General features: G+C 38.3%; 1 protein-coding gene and 1 long non-coding RNA gene across 2 annotated transcripts; one reads left to right on the forward strand and one right to left on the reverse strand.

Moving 5' to 3' along the window:
* The first annotated feature begins 9,261 nt into the window (after window positions 1-9,261).
* Window positions 9,262-11,693, forward strand: LOC138868690 (uncharacterized). Its single transcript, XM_070146256.1, has 3 exons — window positions 9,262-9,597; window positions 10,356-10,699; window positions 11,393-11,693. The coding sequence occupies exons 1-3, from the start codon at window positions 9,262-9,264 to the stop codon at window positions 11,691-11,693; spliced, it is 981 nt and encodes a 326-aa protein (XP_070002357.1).
* An 8,304-nt stretch (window positions 11,694-19,997) lies between these two features.
* Window positions 19,998-21,949, reverse strand: LOC104237194 (uncharacterized). Its single transcript, XR_713570.2, has 5 exons — window positions 21,812-21,949; window positions 21,563-21,644; window positions 20,479-20,522; window positions 20,352-20,382; window positions 19,998-20,208 (listed from the first exon to the last, which is right to left on the reverse strand). It is a non-coding gene; the product is annotated as an uncharacterized lncRNA (long non-coding RNA).
* Window positions 21,950-25,229: the final 3,280 nt, after the last annotated feature.

Here is a 25,229-nt window from a genome sequence, read left to right on the forward strand (position 1 = left end):
CCTTTTTACCACATTCTTCCTTTACCATTCCATAGTTAACTGAACCGCTTAACTTCGACTTAATACCATATCACACCATATTCCCCCCCCCCTTCAGGGGAGTACTAAGATTTAGTACTACGACGATCTACCTATAGTTGTTTTACCTCTTCATCTTTGGCGTATTTTCACATTATCAATGAACCTTAATCACCTTATGGTAACCATCTGTACCAGGGATAACTAAATTTCTTACTCACGAAGGTGACACCTACGGTAACTGGCACACTTAGTCCCTTAAGATTAACTCTTCTCAGAGTGCTTGCTTTAGGTAAGCGACTTCCTAAATAACCTTTAAAGGTTATTCGTCTGTTGTCTATTCTATTATTGTTGGAGCACGATCTTTGAAATTCTCACGATGTCGACCATTATCAAATCCTCCGGTCCCTAATTCATGTTCGGTTTTATCTTGTTCACCAGCCCATACTGATTTTTATTACTCTGGGGTCTAACCTTTCCTCCTGGTAATCACGTTGAAGTCACCAACTCATTTCTCGAAATAAGAATATGACTTTATGGCTTATACTCTTTTATTGCCTTAAGGCTTGTCACCTCTTGTATTTTCCTTCACTTGACTATAGACTCTGTCATCGTGTCATATTTTGATTTACTGTTATCACCCCTATATCACATCTTACTCATGATGCTTTATTTATTTTCTTCTTATTCTCCGGATAATATTCTTTTTGTCTATCACTTTATTCTGAAAACTTCAACAAAAAGTTCTTTCCCTTTAAGCTCCCCTAGATTCATCTCACTGGCTCTTTGGAATGCCTAACATTTTTTTTTACTCGGGTCTAGAGTCATACTAAGGTAAATATTTGTGCATTCTAGGATCCCACTGCCTATCTTCTGAAATTTTTTAATATTCCAGTATTCGTATCTGATTGTACTACTCTAGAGTTCACCATCTGGGTGTCTTAGAAGGAGATCTATTACCACATTTGCACCATCTTTCGGAAACGTTAGTTAATGATAACAACCCATCCACAATTTTTGGGTTACTCTAACTCCAACTGGATCCTGATATCTCATCTTTCTCTTAAATAATATCTGTTAGCTCCCATAGAACATAACTGAGATGGGTGTGCCCAATTGTACTTACCTCTGTCATTGATGAAGGTACCAAAATGCTTATATTTCTCTGCCTAATTTGAAAATATTGATAATCTTCGTTATCTGGGTGCCTCGTACCCCTCTTCACTTTACTTCTTTTACTTGTTAAAACTTGTATCTAGCTTCTGAATTCCTCATAGATTTTCACCATATTCGTGAATAGATATCGTGCCTTAAGGCTCCTTATTAAGAAGCATACACATCTTAGTACACACATGATCTGTTGAAGACCTCATATTTACTCATCATAAGCATGATGTGAAATCGAGTTCCTCTGACTCAACTCTTCAACATCCACATGCAATCTCTTACCAACTGTCTTTGTGGATGTAGGTATTGTTGTATTACGACTAAAGTCGAATTTAGGAGTTTGAATTCTTACAACTGAGCTCTACTGCACGATCTAGAGTAAGAAGAAAGAGTGACAGACCTAAATGCCCTGTAGCCTCATGCTTATAAGTGTGGTGCACAACACCCATAAACATGACTCTACTAGACACGGCTTGTAGACTCCCTAGGACAGAACTGCTCTGACACCACTTCTGTCACGAACCAAACCGAAGGACCGCGACGGGCACCCGGTGCCTTACTCAACCGAGTACCAATGTAACATATCTTTCTTATCATGTTATCATGAGTAAATGAGCTAGAAAACCCGTCATGAGATAACAAGAATAAAACATAAGGGAATAGTCAACATATGAAGACCCAACATGATATACAAACTAATATATGTGACATATGGGCCTATAAGGCCGACATGACCATTAGTAAACTCGAAACATAGGCCGACAAGGCCATACAATTATCCATACACCTGACATATTTCTACAAGCCTTTAAGAGTACGTAAAATCATAAAGATCGGGACAAGGCCCCGCCATATCAATCAATACATATCCAAAGCATACTGACCAAATAGGCAACTCCGAAGCAAGTGGAGTGCACCAACACCTTCGCTGAGTTGATAGCCTACTAGGATGACTGTCAACCTATCAATCGGGACCTGCGGGAATGAAACGCAACGTCCCCAGGCAAAAGGGACGTCAGTACAAATAAAGTACCGAGTATGTTAGGCAGGAAAGCATAAACAAGGACAGTAATGTAAAGAGAGAGATAGAGGAGATACAACTTGTAATATCTGAGTGCCTCTAGGGGCTATGATATGAAATTCATAATACATATATATACATAAAATTTTTAAAACATTCAACTCTGTGGGCATCATCATTATCATATCGTACCCGGCCTCAGAGAGGACTCGGTAAAAGCGTACCCGACCATCATAAGGTTCGGTAGAATCGTACCCGGCCACATGGAGCTCGGTAAACCAACTGATCAGTGGTTGCACAATAGGTGTCGTACCCGGCCGACTATAGCGCGGCTCGGTAGAGTAAAATAGATACATATATATAATGCATGCTCAACTCATGGAATCACCTTCTAAACCTTTTGGAGTGACTTAAGAGCACTATGGACATCCATACCCTCAATATGAACCTTAGTAGGATTCAAGGATCATACACACTTGCTTAGAATAATTTTATAAGGAAAGAACAACATGGACAACCTTAGTTGCTAGGAGTAGATCCGTTATGAAGTAGCGTATTCATTTCACTTTAGATCATGCCAAAAGAAAGAAGAAAGTGCCTTAACATACCTTAAACCCGTTGAGTCCCTAATCCCTTCCAAGAAACTCTTCAAACAAGTCAACTCAATCTATCATAGTATAAGGAGATTCAAAATCAGTGCTGAGCAAAGGCTAAGTCTATAACTTAAGCTAGTAGCTCGTTTACGTAAATTTGGGCAGCATCTCCCTTGTAACAAGGGCCTCCTCCAATACCATATACCAACAACAATTACCAGAGCAATCCATCAATACATAATTATCAATATCAAGACACCATATAACAACAACAAGTCACAACTACATTACGACGAGCGGCAAGCTCCGATTGGAATCCGTATACCCCTTATCAATCCTTATAGACTTCTTACTTCAACATAAAAGTATCATTAACATGATAATGAAGTCATTAATCAATTATTCCATCCATATACCATATATTTATAACAACGAAAATAATCCACAACTTCAACTATCCTCAATTAGCAACTTTATTCACTAGTTCATGTCTAGCCCACCCATTTAACTTAATAAACATCAAGATAACCTTAGGAACAAGCAAGATCACAATATACATACCTTATACAGTAACTTCAAGTCAAAATACAAGTTATATTCAGTTTACAACAACCCTTAATAGCAATACAACACCATAGAAGTGACTTAAGCTAATCCAAGTATTATCTCGTAGTTTATCATCCTAACTACTTAACCAACATACAATCAAGATTAAGGACAATTAGTAGGATGTTATACTCACCTTAGACAGCAGCAACAACTTGGAATTTCATCCAAATACAGCCCACAATAATCCTCAATGACAATACAACCTCAAAGAGGTGTTGTTCTTCACTAGAACTAAGTTTTGATATTGAAATATGGTGTAATCACTTCAAAACCTTGAGGTATATGTTTAGGATGTTTAGGAGAGGTTTGGAGACGAATTTTAGTTGAAAAATGAGCAAAAATAGGCGTCCAAATCGTTTATAAATTGAAGTAGGTCAACCACCGCCTAAGTGGGTCCCATTGGGAGCTGTTTGCGCGGTCTCGCGAAAATGCGAATATCTCTCTACTCCGATGTCGTATTGATGAACGGTTTAATGCATTAGAAACTAGACTTGTAGACCATCAACTTGGTAGGTATAACACCCCATGATTCCAAGTATATTTGGAGAAATTCTCAGATACATTTGACCTAAATTCCAACAAATTTATGAATGTAACTTGTGATGATCTTTGCCAACTCTTGTTCCACAACTTGCTTGCCTTCAAAATGTAGAAAATGAATATCATACGACTAAAATAACTCATATAATAACCTCCTTATCATGTTAATAACCCTAGTCTCACCCCAAAGTACATGTTATAACATTCGAAACTTGTCGACTTTCGACGAAACTTATTTTCTTCAATTGGTTTAGCTTCTAAGATTTCCAACCCTCTTGGTACTCGTTATTCATGATCTTAAATATTTGTAACCTCCAAGGTAACATGATTAACTTACTTTATTTGCTTCCAAATATAATCTCATTTCCGAGCTTACATCAATGACTTACGACGTAGTCTCACGTATGAAAACTTGGGGTGTAACATAGAGCGCCTAAAGCAACTACGCATTTTCAAGTTTGCGAGGGCCATGGAAAATTCACTTTATGGCACACCTCGATTTCTAAAGAGTAAAAATTAATTAAGTGAGGGATATGGGTTTTGAGATTTTATTTGGCATGACACGCCTCGACTCTTATTTCAAAGGGCTTTATTATTCGAAGTTGTTATAATCGGGTTACATGAAATGTACCCCCGAATTGAGATTTACGTATCGTAACCATGCCACGGAAACCGTACCCATGGCCACGATAATTTAATTACTCGTAGTTATGATGTTCGAGACTTAGTGAATTTCCCAAGATTTTGACAATATCCCAACATTCAAACGTTGGCCATCTAAAAAAATGCATTTATATATTAAATGCACGCTAATACACTATAGAACTGATGCCTATACATCATACAAATGCTACATAACTAATTTTATAAGGAATGTCCACTATCCAAACACACTACAGAGAAATCATAAGAAGCCAACTAAACATTTTTCATAGTGAATTTCCAACATTGATAGTACTCTCTGATTTCACACTTCATTTCAAACACATCAAAATACTTCAACAAACACACAAAAGAACGAAAATAGCTATTGAATAATCATGGGAATGAAACAGACGAAAAATGAATAATTCTATACAACTCTTATCTAAACAAATCTGAAATTTATATTATTCAAACAAAATGTAATACCTGATTACAGCAGCACAAAGACAAACGGGGAATATGTCTCTTCAAAATGAATCCGAGTTTAGCTGACTTGCAGCTCCAGAATCGGATGGAGTCGTGACCAAGACCAACGAAACTTCGACTTCAGAACTTGCCGGAAGTCAATGAAACACAGGCAGACCTCGACTCTTCAGCCTCGAAACTCGCTGGAAAGTAAAAAGTGTGTGACTGTGTGTTTGCGTGTTCCGACAGATATGGTGAAGAGAAGACGAAGCAGCGAAATACAAAAGGTCATAAAATCGGCTATTTGTGCGAATCACTTGCTGTAGCAGCAGGTTAGTCAACAAATCAACCGCAGAGACAAAATCTAGCAAAATGCTGAAAATGAAATCGTTTAAGAAGGACAGTAAGTCCCTATCACCATTTTAGGGGAATGATTTGAAATCAAAAAGGTCAAATGCAAGCAGAAATACCAAGTCTTCCATACATTCCTATGGTAGATCCTTCTGTTTTTTTTTTTTGGTTTTTAGATCTAGGATTTTTTTTGTCTTGTGTTGATATTGCTCTAGACATTAGGGAACACGACTGATAGTCTTCTTTGTATTGTTACAGCTGAGGCTTTTTTGGAGAAAGTGTATCGAAGAAGAAGAAACCGAGGCTAGGGGGTCTATGGTTGAAAATGGCGCTCCTCCTCAGACTTTAGAGTCTAGGTCTATTTTATTTGTGTATTTTCAGCTTATTGCTCTTAGGTCCTTTTGGTGTTTTTTATTTATTTTTTGTTTCAAAGAAGAATCTAGAAGGGTCCCTAGGGTTAGGTTGATGGGTATTGTGTATTGGGCTTAAGGAATGAACTAGAAACTTGGGCCTTTATGACTAGCTATGCTTAAAATTAGCTTAATTAACTAAAAATCTATCCATATAGAAATACTATCAAAAATATTAATTAACCCTATTTAAGTGAAAATAATTATTAAAATAAAGACTGGCCGTTAAAATAAAAATATTTTTTTTGTATTTTTCAAGATTAAAAATGACTACAAAACATTAATGAACCTATTTTTTTGTAATTTTCGCTTTCTTGTAATAAAATAAAAGTAAAAGAGTGAAAATTAGTTGAAATAGCTACATTATGCCTAAATTAAATATTTACGTGCTAAAATATAAAAAATCTTGGAAAGGGTCAAAAATCACATGTCTACAGCTGGAATGGCCTTCCTCGGTACTAGATGACTACGGTCAGTGATGTGTATATATTCCAGGATAGATCTTCCTTGGGCTGGATGGATATATACAGTACCGAGTGGTTGAGCACTTGTGAGTGGAGGTACACGGAACATTGTTCATGCTCTCTATGCATTGGTACATAGAGACTCCTGAGCTTTACTTCGTACTGTCCAAATTGTATCTATTCACTGTTGAGTTATATACTTGAACTGCAAGCATGCCTACTTTACTGTATAATTTAATTGTATTGCCTATTGAGGTTTGGATCGTCACTACATATCAGTCCATAGTTTGGACTTGTTATTACTGAGTTGGTGTACTCACGTTACCCCCTGCACCTTGTGTGCAAATCCAAGTATCTCAGGGCACGGTAGCGGCTGTTGCCTATTCCGGTCGCAGACTTCACGGAGATAGCGAGGTAGCTGCTTGGCGATCGCAGTTCCGCTTTTCTCCTTCTCTATCTTCTTATTAGTACATTGTTGTTATTTCTAGACTATTTTGGTCTTGTCTTGTTTCAGAATTATTGTAGCGTTGCTCATGACTTAGTGACACCCGAGGCCGGGCTTGTATTTTTCACTTTGTTTAATTTTTACTTTATATCTTTATCGGATTCCTATTGAAAAATGGTTTTACTTAAGCTTTAAATGAAATGTGGATAATTTTTTAAATGAGTTGGCTGGCCTAGTTTCACGATAGGCGCCATCACGATTGGATTGGTTTTGGGGTCGAGACAAGTTGGTATTAGAGCCTAAGTTACATAGGTCTCACAAGTCATGAGCAGGTTTAATAGAGTCTCGCAAATCGGTACGGAGACATCTCAACTTATCCTCGGGAGGCTACAGAACCTTTAGGAAAAACTTCACATTCTTGAATTCATGTCGTGCGAATCTGTTGACTCTGGTAACTAAACTTATGTTGTTATACTCTCTCACAGATAGTGAGGACATGTTCTATCGGTCAGGGCGGACGACCACCAGTACCACCAGTTGGGGCCACTAGAGGTCGTGGATGCGGTCGAGATTGTGGTAGGGACAGGGGGATAGCCCGCACAGCAGCTAGGGCAGCACCTGCTGATTAACCAGCAAACCCAATTCATGATCATGTCCTAGTTGTGGATGCTCCAGTAGGACAAGCTTAGGCACCAGCTATGCCTATTGTTATTCCAGGTCTTCAGGAGACCTTGGCTCAGATCTTGACCGTGTGCACTAGCCTTGCTCATGCGGTCGCAGTTTCTACTACCGCAGCTACTTCTCAGGCCGGGGAAGGCACTCAGACTCCCGCCATCCGTACACCTGAGTAGGTCATTCAGGGACTGCAAACACCGTAGGCACCACCAGCCTAGCCGGTTGGACCTGCTCAGGGTTATGTGGTTCCAGTTATGCCTAATGACGAGCATCGTTGATTGGAGAGGGTTGGTAGACTTCAGCCTCCGACATTCAGTGGTGTAGAGGGTGAGGATGCCCAGGGTTTCTTGGACAAGTGCTAGAGGATGTTACGTACAACGAGTATTCTATAGACCAGTGGGGTCTCATTTACTACTTTTCAGTTTTCTGGAGCTGGCCTTTACTTGGTGGGAGGCTTATGAGAGGCGTAGGCCTGTTGGTGCAGCGCCCCTTACCTAGCATCAGTTCTCCATTCTCTTCCTAGAGAAGTATGTACCGGATTCCCACAGAGAGGAGCTGCATAGGCAGTTCGATCAGCTGCATCAGGGGGATATGACAGTGACGTAGTATAAGATGAAATTCTTTGAGTTTACCCGTCATGTTATCTGGCTAGTTCCCGCGGATATAGAGAGGATGAGGAGGTTCGTTGATGGCCTCACTTATCAGCTACGGATTTTTATGACCAGAGAGAGTATCTAGCACTTGTTTTGAGGAGGTGGTTGACAATTCCATAGAGATTGAGTCAGTTCGCCTCCAGGAGAGAGATGAGAGAGAGGACAAGAGGCCTCGGGGATCTGGTAGTTTTGGTGGTGTTCCTTCGAAAGGTCAGTTTTAGCACGGTAGGGGCCGTCCATTCAGACATGCTCAGCCAGGCCGTTCGGGTCACCGTGGTGGATCATCTTTCCATGGTTCTCATAGTTCACATCAGGGTCACTCATCTCTCAGTTCCCTTCCAGCTCAGAGTTTGACTCAGGCACCGTCAGTTCAGGGCTCATCTATGCCTGGTTCTTCTAGTGGGTATCCCGGTGCTCAGGGCTCCCTTCAGTCCCCACTGCTATTTACTGAGAGAGGTTTCTTTCAGTATGGAGATTTCGGTCATATCAAGAGGTTTTGTCCCCGTCTTACGGGAGGTTCATCCCAGTAGAGGAGTCAGCCTTCAACTTCAGCACTAGTTACTTCTCCACCCGCTCAGTTAGCTCGGGGTGAAGGTCAGTCAGCTAGGGGTCGCCCTAGAGGGGGAGGTTGATTAGGTGGTGGTCAGGCCCATTTTTATGCCCTCCCTGCCATACCAGATACTATTGCTTCAGATGTTGTGATTACAGGTATTGTCTCTGTATGCCACATAGATGCCTCTGTATTATTTGACCTTGGTTCCACTTTTTCATATGTGTCATCATATTTTGCTCACTATTTGGATACGCCCCCGTGAGTCTCTTGTTTTATTTGTACGTGTATCTACTCCGGTGGGCGATACTGTTGTTGTGGACCATGTGTATCTGTCTTGTGTAGTGACTATCGGGGGTTTAGATTTTGATATGATATTAGGCATGGATTGGCTATTTCCGTGCCACGCTATTGTGGACTGTCATGGTAAAATAGTGACGTTTGCTATGCCGGGGGTGCCACGGATTTAGTGGCGAGGTTCGACGGATTATGTTCCCAGTAGAATGATTTCATTTTTAAAGGCCCAGCGGATGGTTGAGAAGGGTTATCTTTCTTATTTGCCCTTCGTGAGGGATGTTAGTACAAAGACCCTTCCATTTATTCAGTTCCGGTAGTGAGGGACTTTCCGGATGTGTTTCTTGAAGACCTATCGGGCATGCCGCTGGACAGGGATATTGACTTTGGTATTGATTTGTTGTTGGGCACTCAGCCCATTTCTATTTCATCGTATTATGTGGCACCGGCGGAGTTGAAGGAGTTGAAGGAACAACTTCAGGAACTCCTTGGTAAGGGGTTTATTCGTCCTAGTGTGTCGTTGTGGGGTGCGCCTATTCTATTCGTGAAGAAGAAGGATGGTACCATGAGGATGTGCATTGATTACGGGCAGTTGAACAAGGTTAAAATCAATAATAAGTATCATTTTCCTCGTATTGATGATTTTGACCAGCTTCAGGGAGCGATGGTGTTCTCCAAGATTGATCTCAGTGTCAGGGTATCACCAGTTGAAGATCAGGGACTCGAATATTCTTAAGACGACTTTCAGCACCCGATATGGTCATTTTGAGTTCCTTGTGATGTCTTTTTGGTTGATCAATGCCCCAGCAGTGTTCATGCATTTGATGAACAGCGTGTTTCGGCCTTATCTCGACTCGTTCGTTATTGTATTTATTGATGATATTCTGGTATACTCGCATAGTCAGGAGGAGCACGTGGAGCATTTGAGAGTGGTATTGCAGCGGTTGAGGGAGCAGAAGCTTTATGCAAAGTTCTCCAAGTGTGATTTTTGGCTCAGTTTAGTGGCTTTCTTGGGACATATGGTGTCCAGCGAGGGTATTCAGGTTGACCCAAAGAAGATAGAGGCAGTTCAGAGTTGGCCTAGATCGTCCTCATCCACAGAGATTTGCAGGTTTCTTGGTTTGGCAGGTTTCACCCTTGACCAAGTTGACTCAAAAGGGTGCTCATTTCAGGTGGTCATATAAGTGTGAGGCGAGCTTTCAGAAGCTCAAGACCGCCTTGACCACGACTCTAGTGTTAGTATTGCTATCAGCTTCAAGTTCATATACAGTATATTGTGATACTTCTAGAGTTGGTATCGGGTGTGTGTTGATGCAGGAGGGTTGAGTGATTACTTATGCTTCTCGTTAGTTGAAGCCCCATGAAAAGAACTACCCTGTTCATGATTTGGAGTTGGCTGCCATTGTTCACGTGTTGAAGATTTGAAGGCATTATCTCTATGGTGTATCTTGTAAGGTGTTTACCGATCATCGTAGCCTACAGTACTTATTCAAGCAGAAGGATCTCAATTTGAGGCAGCAGAGATGGTTGGAGCTGCTAAAGGATTATGATATCACTATCTTGTATCACCCCGGGAAGGCCAATGTGGTGGCCGATGCCTTGAGTAGGAAGGCAGTGAGTATGGGCGGTTTGGCGTATATTCATGTTGGGGAGAGGCCTTATGCAATTGATGTTCAGGGCTTGGCCAATCAGTTTGTGAAGTTGGATATTTTGGAGCCCAGCCGGGTCTTAGCTTATGTGATTTCTCGGTCTTCCTTGTTTGATCGCATCAGAGAGCGCCAGTATGATGACCCTCATTTGTTTGTCCTCAAGGACAGAGTTCAGCATGACAATGCCAGAGATATGACTATTGGTGATGACGGAGTATTAAGGATGCAGGGCCGGATATATGTGCCCAATGTGGATGGGATTCGGGAGTTGATTCTAGATGAGGCTCATAGCTCTTGGTATTCCATCCATCCCGGTGTCGCGAAGATGTATCAGGATTTGAGACAGTATTATTGGTGGAGAATAATGAAGAAGGATATTGTGGGATTTGAAGCTCGGTGCCTCAATTGTCAGCAGATGAAATATGAGCATCAGTGACCGGGTGGCTTGCTTCAGCGGTTAGATATTGCAGAGTGGAAGTGGGAGCGGATCACCATGGATTTTGTAGTTGGACTCCCATGGACTTTAAGGAAGTTCGATGCTATTTGGGTGATTGTGGATTGGCTAACCAAGTCCGTGCACTTCATTCCTGTGTGTACTACATATTCTTCAAAGCAGTTAGTAGAGATTTATATCCGGGAGATTATTTGCTTGCATGGTGTCCCAATTTCCACCATTTCAGATAGAGGTACTCAGTTCACATTGTCATTTTGGAGAGCCATACAGCGAGAGTTGGGTACACAGGTTGAGTTTAGCATAACTTTTCACCCTCAGATTGACGGGCAGTCCGAGCGTACTATTTAGATATTGGAGGACATGTTACGTGTTTGTGTCATTGATTTTAGGAGTTCATGGGATCAGTTTCTACTGCTTGTGGAGTTTGCATATAACAACAGTTATCAGTTGAGTATTCAGATTGCTTCATATGAGGTTTTATATCGGAGACGGTGTACATCTCCAGTCGGTTGGCTTGAGTCGGGTGAGGCTAGGCTTTTGAGTACAGACTTGGTGCAGGATGCTTTGGACAAGGTGAAGGTGATTCAAGATCGGCTTCGTACAGAGCAATCGAGACAAAAGAGTTATGCTGATAGGAAGGTCTGTGATGTGTCTTACATGGTTGAGGAGAAGGTTCTATTGAAGGTTTAACCAATGAAGAGTGTTATGAGGTTTGGGAAGAAGTGTAAATTGAGTCTTGGGTTCATTGGGCCTTTTGAGGTACTTCGGAGGATTGGGGAAGTGGCTTATGAGCTTGTTTTTCCACCCAGCTTGTCGAGTGTGCATCCGGTATTTCATGTTTATATGCCCAGTAAGTATATTAGTGATCCGTCTCATGTTTTGGATATCATCACGGTTCATTTAGACGGTGATTTGACTTATAATGTGGAGCCAGTGGCTATTTTGGAGCGGTAGGTTTGAAAGTTGAGATCAAAGGGTATAGCCTCAGTGAAAGTGCAGTGGAAAGACCGAGGGGGAGATGCAGAGCAGATATCCTCACCTATGTGAAGCTTCAGGTATGTTTCTTGACTCGTTCGAGGACGAACGCTTGTTTAAGAGGGGGAGGATGTAACGACCCGGCCGGTAGTTTCATGAGTTACCACTCTGTTTCCCCCATTTCCGCTTCCTTATGTGTTTATTTGGAAGTTTAAGTTGAAAAATTTAACTGGATGTTGACTTATATGTAGAAGTTCTCGGATGTGAATTCGGATGGTTAAGATAGCTTCATTAGGTGATTTTGGACTTAGGAGCGTGTTCGGAATGTAATTTGGAGGTCCCTGGTAGATTTAGGCTTGAATTGGCGAAATTGGAAATTTGGCATTTTCCAGTCGGTAGTAAAAATCTTGATATCGGGGTCGGAATGGAATTCCAAAAAATGGAATAGGTCTGTTGTATCATTTGTGGCGTGTGTGCAAAATTCCAGGTCATTCGGATGAGGTTTGATAGGTTTTTGGATCGGTTGCGGAATTCGGAAGTTTTGAAATCCTTAGGCTTGAACCCGAGGGTGATTTGGTGTTTCGATTTTGTTTTGAGTATTTCGAAGGTTGGAATAAGTTTTAATAGTGGTATATGACTTGTTAGCATGTTTGGTTGAGGTCCCAAGGGCCTCGGGATAATTTCGGATGGTTATCGGAGAGTTTGAAAATTTGGGAATGTAGCTGAAAATGTTGGTTCTGTCATAACCGCACCTGCGGAGTGGGGCCTGCAGGTGCGAGACCGCACAAGCGAAGGAAGGCCTCAGGTGCGGCCAAGGCCGAGAAGAGTACGAACCGCAGGTGTGGAAAGTGGAGCGCACCTGCGAGACCGCAGGCGCGATAGAGTGACCGCAGAAGCAGTTCTGGTGGATTAAGTGGAAGTTGCAGATACGATGGTCTGGACCACAGATGCGGAAAAATGGGCCACATGTGCAAGATGCTTGGGCAGAAAATATATAAGGTGGACTTCGCGAAATTTGGGTTATTTTTCACCATTCCTATTCGGACATGGAGCTTTTTGGAGGGTTTTGAAGAGGCAATCAAGAGGGTTTTCATTAAGGTGAGTTTCTTGAACCTAAAACTCGATTCTATGGTGATTTTCAGTTGATTAAGTATGAAATTTGTCGGATTTAAGGGTGAAAATTTGAGAAATTAGGGCTTGAAATTGGAGAGTTCAAATTGGTGATTTGAGGGGCCATTTGAGGTTCGATTTTGATGTTCTTGGTATGTATAGACTCGTAGAAGGATAAGGATTCTAGTGATGTAATTTTTATCAAATTTCGAGACGTGGGACCGGGGGTCAGGTTTGGCTAAATTCAAGATTTTTGAGTTAATTTGATAATTTTCGTATGGGTTTCATTCCTTTAGCATATATTGATGATAATATACTGATATTATTTAGATTCGTGGCATTTGGAGGTCGAATCGAGAGGCAAGGACGTCGCGGGCTAGAGTTTTGGCTTGGCTTGAGGTAAGTAATGCTTCCAAACTTGGTTCTGAGGGTTCGAAACCCCGAGCTATGTGTTCTATGATTATTATTGAGGTACTACAAATGCCAAGTGATGGGCGTGTGGGCCTGCACCGTGAGAATCGCGGCCTGGATCATTTCATGGCACCGCTTAGTACTCATTCGTGCCGATATCTATGTTGTGATTATGTGATTTAGTTAATGAGCTGCAAATCATGCTAATTATCATGTTAAGGCTTCACGTTGATACTGTTGAGACCCGAGAGGTCATTTCTTACTGTCATATCATTAGCTTCATTGATATTTTGTACTCAGTTCTGTTCATGCATATTATATCATGCCACAGTCTCGATTATTATTATTTGGCACATCATATCATTGTTCGGGCTAGTATCATGACATTTTGAGCCCGTGTATGTGAGATTGGAGAGTGATGACTGAGTAAGGCCGAGAGCCTGATATTGAGTGACAGTATGGGATCGGGTTGCACGCCGCATTAGGATATTGATTATGCCTTCGTTGGCTTGCTATAGCGTTTGGGCTGAAAGAAGCTCCTATGGAGTCTTTACACCCCCAGTGAGTGCAGTTGATGATATTGAGGGATAGATCTTCCCTGGACATGGATCTTGACTGAAGTATTTATACCTGGATGGATTTTCTCCATAGGGATGGAATGGCCTTCCTCGGTACTGGATGACTGCAGTCAGTGATGTGTATATATTCCGAGATGGATCTTCCCTGGGCCGGATGGACATAAACAGTACCAAGTAGTTGAGCACTTGTGAGTGGAGGTACATGGAACATTGTTCATGCTATTTGTGCATTGGTACATAGAGATTCCTGAGCTTTATACTCCGTACTTTTCAAATTGTATCTATTCACTGTTGAGTTGTATACTTGAACTGCAAGCATGCCTACTTTACTATACAATTTAATTGTATTGCCTATTGAGGTTTGGTTCGTCACACCTTTCAGTCCATAGTTTGGACTTGTTACTTACTGAGTTGGTGTACTCACATTACCCCCTACACTTTTTGTGCAGATCCAGGTATCTCAGGGCACGGTAGAGGCTGTTGACTATTCCGATCGCGAATTTCACGGAGAAAGCGAGGTAACTACCTAGCAATCACAGATCCTCTTTTCTCCTTCTTTATCTTCCTATTAGTACATTGTTGTTATTTCCAAACTATTTTGGTCTTGTCTTGTTTCGGAACTATTGTAGCGTTGCTCATGACTTAGTGAAATGTGAAATGTGAAATGTGAAATGTGAAAAATGATTATACTTAAGTTTTAAATGAAATGTGAATTATTTTGGAAATGAGTTGGCTTGCCTAGTTTCACGATAGGCTCCATCACGACCGGGTCGGTTTTGGGGTCGTGACAAGATTACATTACAAGCTCGAATTCTGAACCTTGAACCAGATGTTCTGGGTTCCAATTCCCCAGCAGAGTCACCAGAGCTGTCACAACTCCTTTTTAAAATGTTGTTCCGCAACTTTTCTTCCTTTTGGGTTCTAGGGATTTTAGGTCTTAGTTCGGTCTAGGAATTAGAGAATGAGATATATAAAAGATGTAGGATTTTGGGGAGGAGAAAATCTGATGGGTTATTAGCTATTGGGCTCAGGTTTGGCCCAATATGGACAAAGTAAGAATTTAGGAGAAACAGTCCAAATTAAAACTTCTTTCCTTTTTTGTGATATTTAATTTTTTTGTTTTATTGATTAATATATGAAAATAAAAATACTACTCCTAAACTTGAATAGCAAGATAAAATACTAATCACTCAAAATTTACTTAACAAACATAATATATTTTTTGGAAAACTTTTTCTTTATTTGTAAATGAAGATAAAGCTTTATATTAAAATGTGACTCTTTTTTAATTGTTTTCAATTTTCTTTAGGTAAAATATGTAAAAGGAGAAACAAGAGCTAAAATGTGTAGATTAAACTTAAAATACATTTACATACTAAAAGGTGATGAAAAACTCAAACATAGTCAAAAAATTAGGTGCTCACATCCAGGGAAGGCCAATGTGGTGGCCAATGCATTAAGTTGGAAGGCAGAGAGTATGGGCAGTTTGGCATATTTACTTGTAACAGAGAGGCCACTGGCCATGGATGTTCAGGCCTTGGCCAATAAGTTTGTGAGATAGGATGTTTTAGAGCCAATCGTGTTATGGCACAATCATCGTTGTTGGAGCGTATCAAGGCTCGCCAGTTTGATGATCCTTACTTGTTGGTGTTGAAAACGGTGTAGCGAGGTGGTTCTACTGAGGTTGTGATTGATGATGATGGTGTTATGTGGCATCAAGACCGGATTTGTTTTCCTAATGTTAATGGGTTGAGAGATTTGATCCTTGAAGAGGCTCACAGCTTGTGCTATTCCATTCACTCGAGTGTCACAAAAATGTACCTTGATTTGAAACAATACTCTTGGTGGCAGAAGATGATGGAAGATATCGTTGGTCATGTCTCTTAGTATTTGAATTGTCAACAGGCGAGTATGAGCATCAGAAATCAGGAGGGTTGATTCAGAGATGGGAGATAACGGAGTGAAAGTGGGAGCGCATCGCTATAGATTTTGTGGAAGACTTGCCACGGACCTTGAAGAAATATGACTCAGTATAGGGTATTATGGACTGGTTGACTAAGTTCGTACATTTCATTCTGTTAGTAACTTCTTATTCATCAGAGCAGTGGGCTCAGATCAACATTCGGGACATTATCCGCTTGCATAGCATTCCCATTTTCATCATTTCTGACCTAGGCACGCAATTCACATTGCATTTTTAGAAAGCACTGCAGTGAGAGTTAGGCATTTAATACTACATAAAAATAATATTAATAACTAAATATACCGACCATTGTCGTTCGAAAAAATGGAGAAATAAAATAGATATAAATTTAAAACAAGATTCTGACCGAAATTGGTCAGAATTTATTATTATTTTTGTAATTTAAAATTAATTTATATATATTTTTCATGGTTGACCAAATGTTTGACTTCATTATTGACCGAAATTGGTCGGTGAACTGGAAAATATTTTCCAGGTTTAACTATCCGACCGATTTCGGTTGAAAATTGTCAAACATTATTTAATTTATCTTGGCGTTATGGCTTCCTGACCACTTAAACTTGTACCGGTTTGTAAAGCCGATACATGAACTTATATTTTTTTCATTTGAACACTTCAACTTGACAGAGTGAACACTAATAAACACTTTCTGTTGAACATGTTCACCAATCGCGCTGACATGGATGCCATGTCACATGTTTGGTCTTTATTAAATGACATGTGGATTTTTTGGTCCTATATTATTTAAATAAAATTGACGTTACATTATCATCTCCAAACATAAAAAAAATCATAAATTTTACCTCTAAGAAACCATTAGTATCAGTAGTCAAAGCTTACAAAGCTATCTATGCTTCACTCAACTAAAGCCCAGCGTTGTTGGCATATGAAATTAACAATTTTTTCACACAGATCTGGATAAATTGCATTCTGAAGAGAGTAATTACCGAATGAAAGAGTCAGAGGAAGAAGAAGAATTAGTGAAGTTAGGAGTAGAGGCGTAAATTCCTTCGTTGCCGCCGTGGACAACAAATGCATTGTCTTTGCTCACGAATTTCTCACCATTGTAGTAATGCACTGAAGCTTCTGTGAAATGGAGCAAACCTAACTACAGTAGGATTACTCCTGAAGCTCCATGGGAAAATTATACCGGTTTGTAAAGTTGGATTACTTCTGTGAAATGGAGCAAACCTAACCACCGCATCTAACCCTACCAGAAAATAAAAATTTTTACAGGATGGGGATAGGAGTTTGCTTGGGAAGATGAGAGAGGTGGAAGGAGAGGGAAAAAGAACAGTGGAGAGAGAAAAATCTTTTTTTCTTTTTCTTATTTATTTTTATTCTATTTCTAATATTTTTTAATAGAAATAAAACTATTCACGCGCTTTGGCAGCGTGATTTGCACACAATTTAGCCATGTCAGCTGTGCCACTTCCACATAGGCTTGGTCAATGGTTAAATGTGTTTATTAATGTTCACTCTGTCAAGTTGAAGTGTTCAAATGGGAAAAATATAAGTTCATATATCGGTTTTACAAATCGATACAAGTTTAAGTGGCCAGGAAGCCATTACGCCATTTAATTTTTAATTTTTGCACAAATGTCAAAGCTTGACTCGATACCGATCGACTTCGGTCGGAACGTTGAAAATTACATACGCAAATTGTATTTCTCGAGTATTGACGCTAAATTTACCGACCAACTTTGGTCGGTTCAATTATTAAAAAAAAAGGAAAAATTTTATTTTGGCCATTTCCGACTGAATGTGGATGGTTTGGTGGACGGTTTGTTTTTCGACGGATTTCGGTCGGAAATCGTTGTAAAAATTGCACGGGGCGCCCAAATTGGTCGCACCCATTTAACCATTACCCATTTTTTTTAAACTTTTAACTTGTACTCACTTCTTAAATAACTTCAGCCCTCTTTCTCCTCTTTCTCCTACTTCGTTTTCTTCTTCTTCTGAAATAAATAGCTGAAATATGCAAACAAGCAATTGACTGTATTGTCAAGCAAGAGGACAACCATCCCGTTGCATTTTAAAATATTAATTCTTCTACTGTCTTCCTATAAATCTGTGTTGCAAAATCTGGAGATTTATAGCAATCACAAAGTATGGATGTTGCAAAAAGAGTAACTGCTGCACAGAAGAGAATAGCCAAAGGACCTGCTATCCATCCTAATTGTGCTATGCTCCATGCAAGTGATAGGAATCACTATGTCTGAAGCACTCATAGTGCTGGGTACTACATTGTTTCTCCTATATTCTGCACTATAGAATTCTGATATAATGGATCCACCACCTTTGCTCATATGCAAATCTTCAGTATTTGATTGGATAACTAAATCAAATGTACTATTTGATCTCTTCAGCCTAGTCTTAGCCTCATATGCAACAATGGCAGAAGCATTGTCGACATTAGATTATGAATTTCTAAAACTTCAGCTCTAGAGTTGAAGTTTCCCAGTTACAATACGAAAACTTCAGCTCTAGAGCTGAAGTTTCTCAGTTACTACACGAAAACTTCAGCTCTACAGCTGAAGTTTCTAGTTACAACACAAAAACTTCAGCTCTAGAGCTGAAGTTTCCCAGTTACTACACGAAAACTTCAGCTCTAGAGCTGAAGTTTCCCAGTTACTACACGAAAACTTCAGCTCTGGAGCTGAAGTTTCCCAGTTACTACACGAAAACTTCAACTCTGGAGCTGAAGTTTCCCAGTTACTACACGAAAACTTCAGCTCTCGGTTACTACACGAAAACTTCAGCTCTGGAGCTGAAGTTTCCAGTTTACAACACAAAAACTTCAGCTCTAGAGCTGAAGTTTTCCAATTACAACACATAAACTTCAGAGCTGAACTTCAGGCCCGGCTACTAGAATGCTAAAGTTTTGCGTGATTGTCTTCGCTACTTTAGCCCCGTGTGCTGAAGTTATGAGAAAAAGCGGGTACGCTTGCAATTTGTTTTGCAAAACGGGCACAAGTTAAAATGTGACACAAAAAGCGGGTATAGATGCAAATGCCCCGAAATCGTTAATATCTACACATAAGATTTCATATTTTATGAGATGTTTTATGAATGCCCTTACTTTTAAACCTTAGCATATCACTTCAAGTTGGATCAACCATATAATAATAGCAACCAATATATATAATTCTTCTTAGTAGAATATATGTGCAAGTTCAGATATTCTGACCGAGGCAACAACCTGAAAAGAAAGTAAATATGGTAGCAACCCAAAATGGACAGAAGATTTTGCAGTATTAGTTGTAATTGGTTGGCATAGTCAAAAATGGCCCGAAGGATAGAGTCAGATACACATACTCTGTTTGCTCTTAGCTACTTGTTGTTTTCACATACTAATGTTTAGGAATATCCGAGTTTCAGACTTTCAGTTGCCATATCCAATTTGTTCTTTCTTTTCTCTTCGAATTCTTTTCTAACATACAATTGCTCTGTGTTTGGTTTTTAAAAAGAAAATTGTGACGCAATCTCGAAATCAAGGTTTGTAGTGTTAATATGGCTCTAACACTACAAGAAAGAGCTCGTTTTGTGGGGGTTAATTTAAAGATTTGTGACAGTTTTTGACCTCCACAAAATAAATTGTGGCGGTTTTAAAAAATGCCACAGTTACCTTCGCCACAAGCATTTCTGTGAGAGTTTTTAAGAACCTCCACGACAACCGCCACAAAATCAATTTATAATTTGTGGGGGTTTTTAGAGGCTATCAGTGACGGTTTGTAACCTTCCAAATATGATCTCAATTTTTTTAAAAAAATATTACGGGGGAGTTATAAACCCCCACAATTTCTATCTCAATCTTTAAAAAAAAAAATGGCAGCTTATAACTGCCAGAATATTTCTTTTCTATTGAAAATTTTAGTTCTAGAATTCAATAAATACACCGTAAATCTAATTCCATTAAAAGTATCCAAACAAACAAACACCACAAATTCAAGTTCATATTAAACTAAAGTTATACAACACATACGGTATATGATAGCTTAAACATTTTACAATCTAGAGTATGTCAACAATAAATAAATATACAAAAGTACCATGTATTTGCTTGGTGATCTTTATTGTTGTTACCTCATGATACTCTTACACCCATGAGTGAAGCAGATACACTCTACATATCACTATACTGAAACTGTGAAATAAATCAATAATTAATTTATCAAACTAAACCAAACCACACCAAAGTCAAAATCTTTTGGAGCTAACTTCAAACAAAAGTAACAAAAAGTGCAAAACATTTCTGGAAAAAATTAAAAATATGTACTACTAGCTTACCTCAATATCTCATTTCTAGAGGAACTAACAACTACAAATATGAAACAAATTTGGTTACTTGATATAATTTAGGAAAATAAGTAAAAGAATTGAAAATTTAGGAGATGAGTTAAGAAACATAACTTACCCCTCGGTGTCATCATGCAAGCACAACAATCCTTTAAACCAAATCTGCATAAATTAACATCCAATCAAGTTGGCTTCAACAAAGCTTTTTGTCTCTCGAACTGCTTCATAGTAAGAGATCCTCTTAAAGGAAATACATGAACACCATAAATTTAAAAAGAGGTGAATTAAATAAAAAGGGTTGAATCATATATGAATACCATTTCTAAACATACTTTTAAACCAAATATGAATACCATTCTAACCATACCTATAAACCAAAAAAAAATGAAATAAGAACTACTTAATTGTTGTTACCTTCAGATAGGGCACACATTTAATAAGTCAGTAATAACATTTCCCTTTACTACATCATCAATTAGATGGTATAGGTAACTAGTTGTACATACTCGTCACATGGCCAAAAAGTGTTCAAGTTCTTGCTCTTGATATGTCTCATTCTAGTATATTTCTTCTTCCATATCTCTTCTAACATATCATATAAATTCAATCTTTTGGCTATGGATGCACAACACATCTACATAATACATCTTTTGTGCTTGAGATGCTTCAATGTAAGGCTCGTGTTCTTCGCTCTCTATCTCTAGTAACCATATAGAAAATTATAGTTCCCTGTCTTTTTTCAAAATAAATGAAGCATCAGTGATATACTAATAATTAATCTACCCAAAAATCCCCAAGATTAAAGTTCACTGTAAGACCTTAGCAAGTAAAAGAGATAATAAAGCCCATGTAGTTTCGTGAGATTTCCCAATGGAGATGTTAGAGATAACATTAGCAAATACTATGTCTGAATAATTCCGATGTGCTCTCGCACAATGATTAATATATGGGTCTTTTCAAGCTTTTTAACAAGATTAATAGTAAAGGTACCGTTTGTTTAAAGTATTCATATATTTTGAAGCATATATATTTAACAAGATTTACTCAATCATATTCTTCAAGAAAGACTATTCCAAGGCAGATTGTCCATAAGGGATTTATTACTGATTCACGCAATAACTAAACTACAATTGAAAATCACAAATTCCATGGCTACTGAGATAAAGAAAATAAATTGAGTTAAGAGAAAAGGAAAAAACCACCTTAATACGAGTAGCGACATTCTAAAGTTGATTTGCCCAAAAGGATACTTCCCTTTAGAAAAACCCGTGTCATCCTTCAAGCCTGAAAATAATTGAATAAAAAACCATTAAACTGAAACATTGGGGCTACGGAAAATACGTAATCCCTGATCTCAAAAGTCAGCCTAGGAGCAATAAATTGAGAAGAAGAATAATACTTAAATGTAATTAAACTAGATCAAAATTGAAACAGATGAAGAAAGAACGCACCTGAAGTAATTGAAGCGAAAGGAATTCACTGGGAAGAAGGTAGTTTAGCCGAATTGTTGAAAAGAGAAAACCTTGAAGCATAGTGAAATTAAAAGAGGGAAAGATTTGGGAAATTTTTTGAAACGGGAGGGAGAAATTATCGCAACTGCTTTTGGAGCAAACAAGAACGAAATTTTAAGCAACAAAACCAAACTAGTGAGAAAATTAATTTTTTTTTAAATAACAAAAATATTTTTGGCATCAATAAAATTGCTAAATCTCTATATTAGATAAATGTAACAATATTTTAATCGGTATGATGAAAATAACAAAAATTCAAGTGCTTAGTTTTGTTAGTATTATTTATATCCTTTCAAAATTTAAATTATCTCAAATAAAATGATAAGACAAAAATTATTGTATATAATTATAAAACTTAAATTTCTTTTAGGTAAATGTCGCGTGCCTGACGTATGGTCGTTACCTCACATAACATGTTGTTTACGGTAAATCTAAAGCGTATTATTTCACAACAATGATTTATACTTGACTTCGAGCCTATATTTTGTACATAGCCTTAAGGTAAGTTATTTCTTACTATTCGCCAGGCATAAAAACATATAAACATTCATCAATAAGATTTTTATTGCTTATATTTATATATATTTTTGTCTCATTCTACTATTTAGCTAATACTGTCCTATTCTTTATAATTGTAAAATTTTGTCACGATCCCAATTTTTCTCTGTAGGATGTCGTGATGGTACTTAGTCTCTAAGATTAGGTAAGCCTAACATTTACTGCTTATTAGTGGAATTTTAACTCAATTAACTACATACTTGAAATAATATTTGTAACAACATCGTTGAACCAACAATAGTTACATAACCCCAAAACCGGTAGTACAAATCATAACCTTTTCTAAGAGTAACTATGTAAAATGAATACACCATTGTTCCGGAATAATGGAAAATAATGAAAATAAATACAACAGAAGATGACTTCGGAGCCTACAAACGTCCAGCAAGTGTACCTTGAAATCTCCAGCCGCACAAGCATAAGTCTCAAAACCAACTTGATCTGACGTACCTGGTTCTGCACAAAAAATATACAGAAGAATAGCACGAGTACACCACAGTGGTACCCAGTAAGTATCAAGCCTAATCTCAGAAGAGTAGTGACGAGGTCAGGTCAAAACACCTACTGAATATGTAAACTTGTGCGGGATATGGCATAAATCTAACAAGGAAAAAATATCAATGTAAGGCCAACAACATAAAGAATTCAAATTACTATCAACAGTGAAGTTAAGGGGAACACGAATGGCAACGAGAAATAACCAAGTAATTAAGCAACAATATAGTTGGGGTACGGATGAAGTATGAATGCATTCAAGTAGGGAACGCGATGACAACTCAACCAATCAAATCATTCCTAATACACAAGTTTCAACAATCCTACTTCTCCTAATCTCAGATCATAAATCACAACTCCTAAACCTTTAACACACATGGTACTTTGTGCCCATATTTTTTATATCACTTCGCACGACAAAATCCACGTGCTACCAGGTACATAGTATCTGTGTCAAATGTTATAAATAATACTCAAGGGATCTATTCATATATAATAAAGTAAAATTGCAGTTTCTGAACCAAAGAGGAAATCAATAAGAAATTGAGTTTATTTGAAAAATATTTAGGTGAGGAGAATAATGTTTTCAAATAAAATAAGACATCGATAAGCTACAAATGTGAATATAGAATTTAATAAACTAAAACATAATAGTAGTTCCTTTTTAAATAAAGTAGAAGCATCAGATATAGTAAGGAGATTAAGTTGAGAAATCGATTAATGTGAAATATGACGACCATTAAAAATAGTAAGGTACCAAATGAAACGACGAGTTTTAACTTAGGAGTTACATAAGGTAAGTATGTTATTAATTCTTTTATTTAAAACTGATATGTTACTAACAACTCAACAGGTTATGAGATAATGATGCAGCGTAGTAAATTCATCTTAAAAATTAATTCATCACAATAATAGTAATAGGAAAGGAAAACAGAAAATGCAGCAAAGCAGTAAACTAATGACAACTCAACCCTTGAAAACTGGTAAAAGCCAGAAATACCAATCCTCAAAGTCTCGTACGAAAAAACTGAAGCCAATATAATACAATAAGGAATACAAACACATAAACTGTTGCGGCACGCAACTCGATCCCACCGTACAACACTCTCCTCCCTTATTCCACTATGTAAATATCAATAACAATAAACAAATATATGTTGCGGTGCGCAACCCAATCCCACCATATAATCAGCATCAATATTATAGTTCTCTCTTATTTCACCATATCAATTCACTCTTATTTCACCTGCTGTGGCGCGCAATCTGATCCCACCGTACAATATAAATTCTTCTTTATTCCACTTGTTGTGGCGTACAATTCGATCTATAAATAAACCAATAACATCAACAATCCAATAGGCAATTTGCAAGAATTTCAACAATCATAGGGTATGAGTACACATCAATGAAAGAATTACATAAAAATCAAGAAACGCAACAACTCAACAAAAAAAAAACAGGACAAGTGAAGCACATGACCATTAAGGTGTGCAATTACAACAATAAAGACAAGTAACAGATTAGCACGAAGTCAAGGAAGGAACTCAATAATTAAGAGGTCACAAGACAATAAGGAAAGCAAAAACTTCAACTAAAGCATTTAAATGCACAGTAACATATAAGAGGAAAAATAAGTGCTACAACGTCAAGTAAAGCATGGAAGAGTAGACTAACGATGAAAGAATCACAGATTATAACACTTCAATTAAAGGCATGGAAAGTGTATAGATACTCGAAACCGGTCAAATACCACATATAGGTCGTGTAACCATTCGTCACCTCGCGTACACGGCCTTTAGATAACATGAATAACACAATTATCTCAAATCCTAAGAGGTAGTTTCCCCTACACAAAGTTAGGCAAGATACTTACCTCAATTCGGTCAAATCAATACTCAAATTAGCTTTTCCATTACAAGTTCACCTCCGTCCGGCTCAATCTAGCTAAAGACGACTTAAATACATCACACAATGCAAGAGAAAGCAATTTCAATTAATAAAGTTGTGATCTTTACACAATTTCTAAAAAGTCAACAAAAGTCAACCCCGATCTTTTTCGGTCAAAACCTGGGTCCAAGGGTATAGGTCTTGACTACCCATAGCCCCACGAGTCCATATATGTGTTTTGTTTTTAAATTCGAATTCAATTCGAGTCTCAAAATCCCAAATTTTTATTTTTCAAAACTTTGACAAAATCTCCAAATTTTTCCTTAGATTCTCATGAATTTGATGTTAAATCTAATGTATAATCACGAAATAGCATTGAAAGTTTATTAAAATTACTTACCTGATAGTTTGGTATGAA

Source organism: Nicotiana sylvestris, chromosome 5 (genome assembly GCF_000393655.2).
Source record: "Nicotiana sylvestris chromosome 5, ASM39365v2, whole genome shotgun sequence".
Taxonomy (NCBI): domain Eukaryota; kingdom Viridiplantae; phylum Streptophyta; class Magnoliopsida; order Solanales; family Solanaceae; genus Nicotiana; species Nicotiana sylvestris.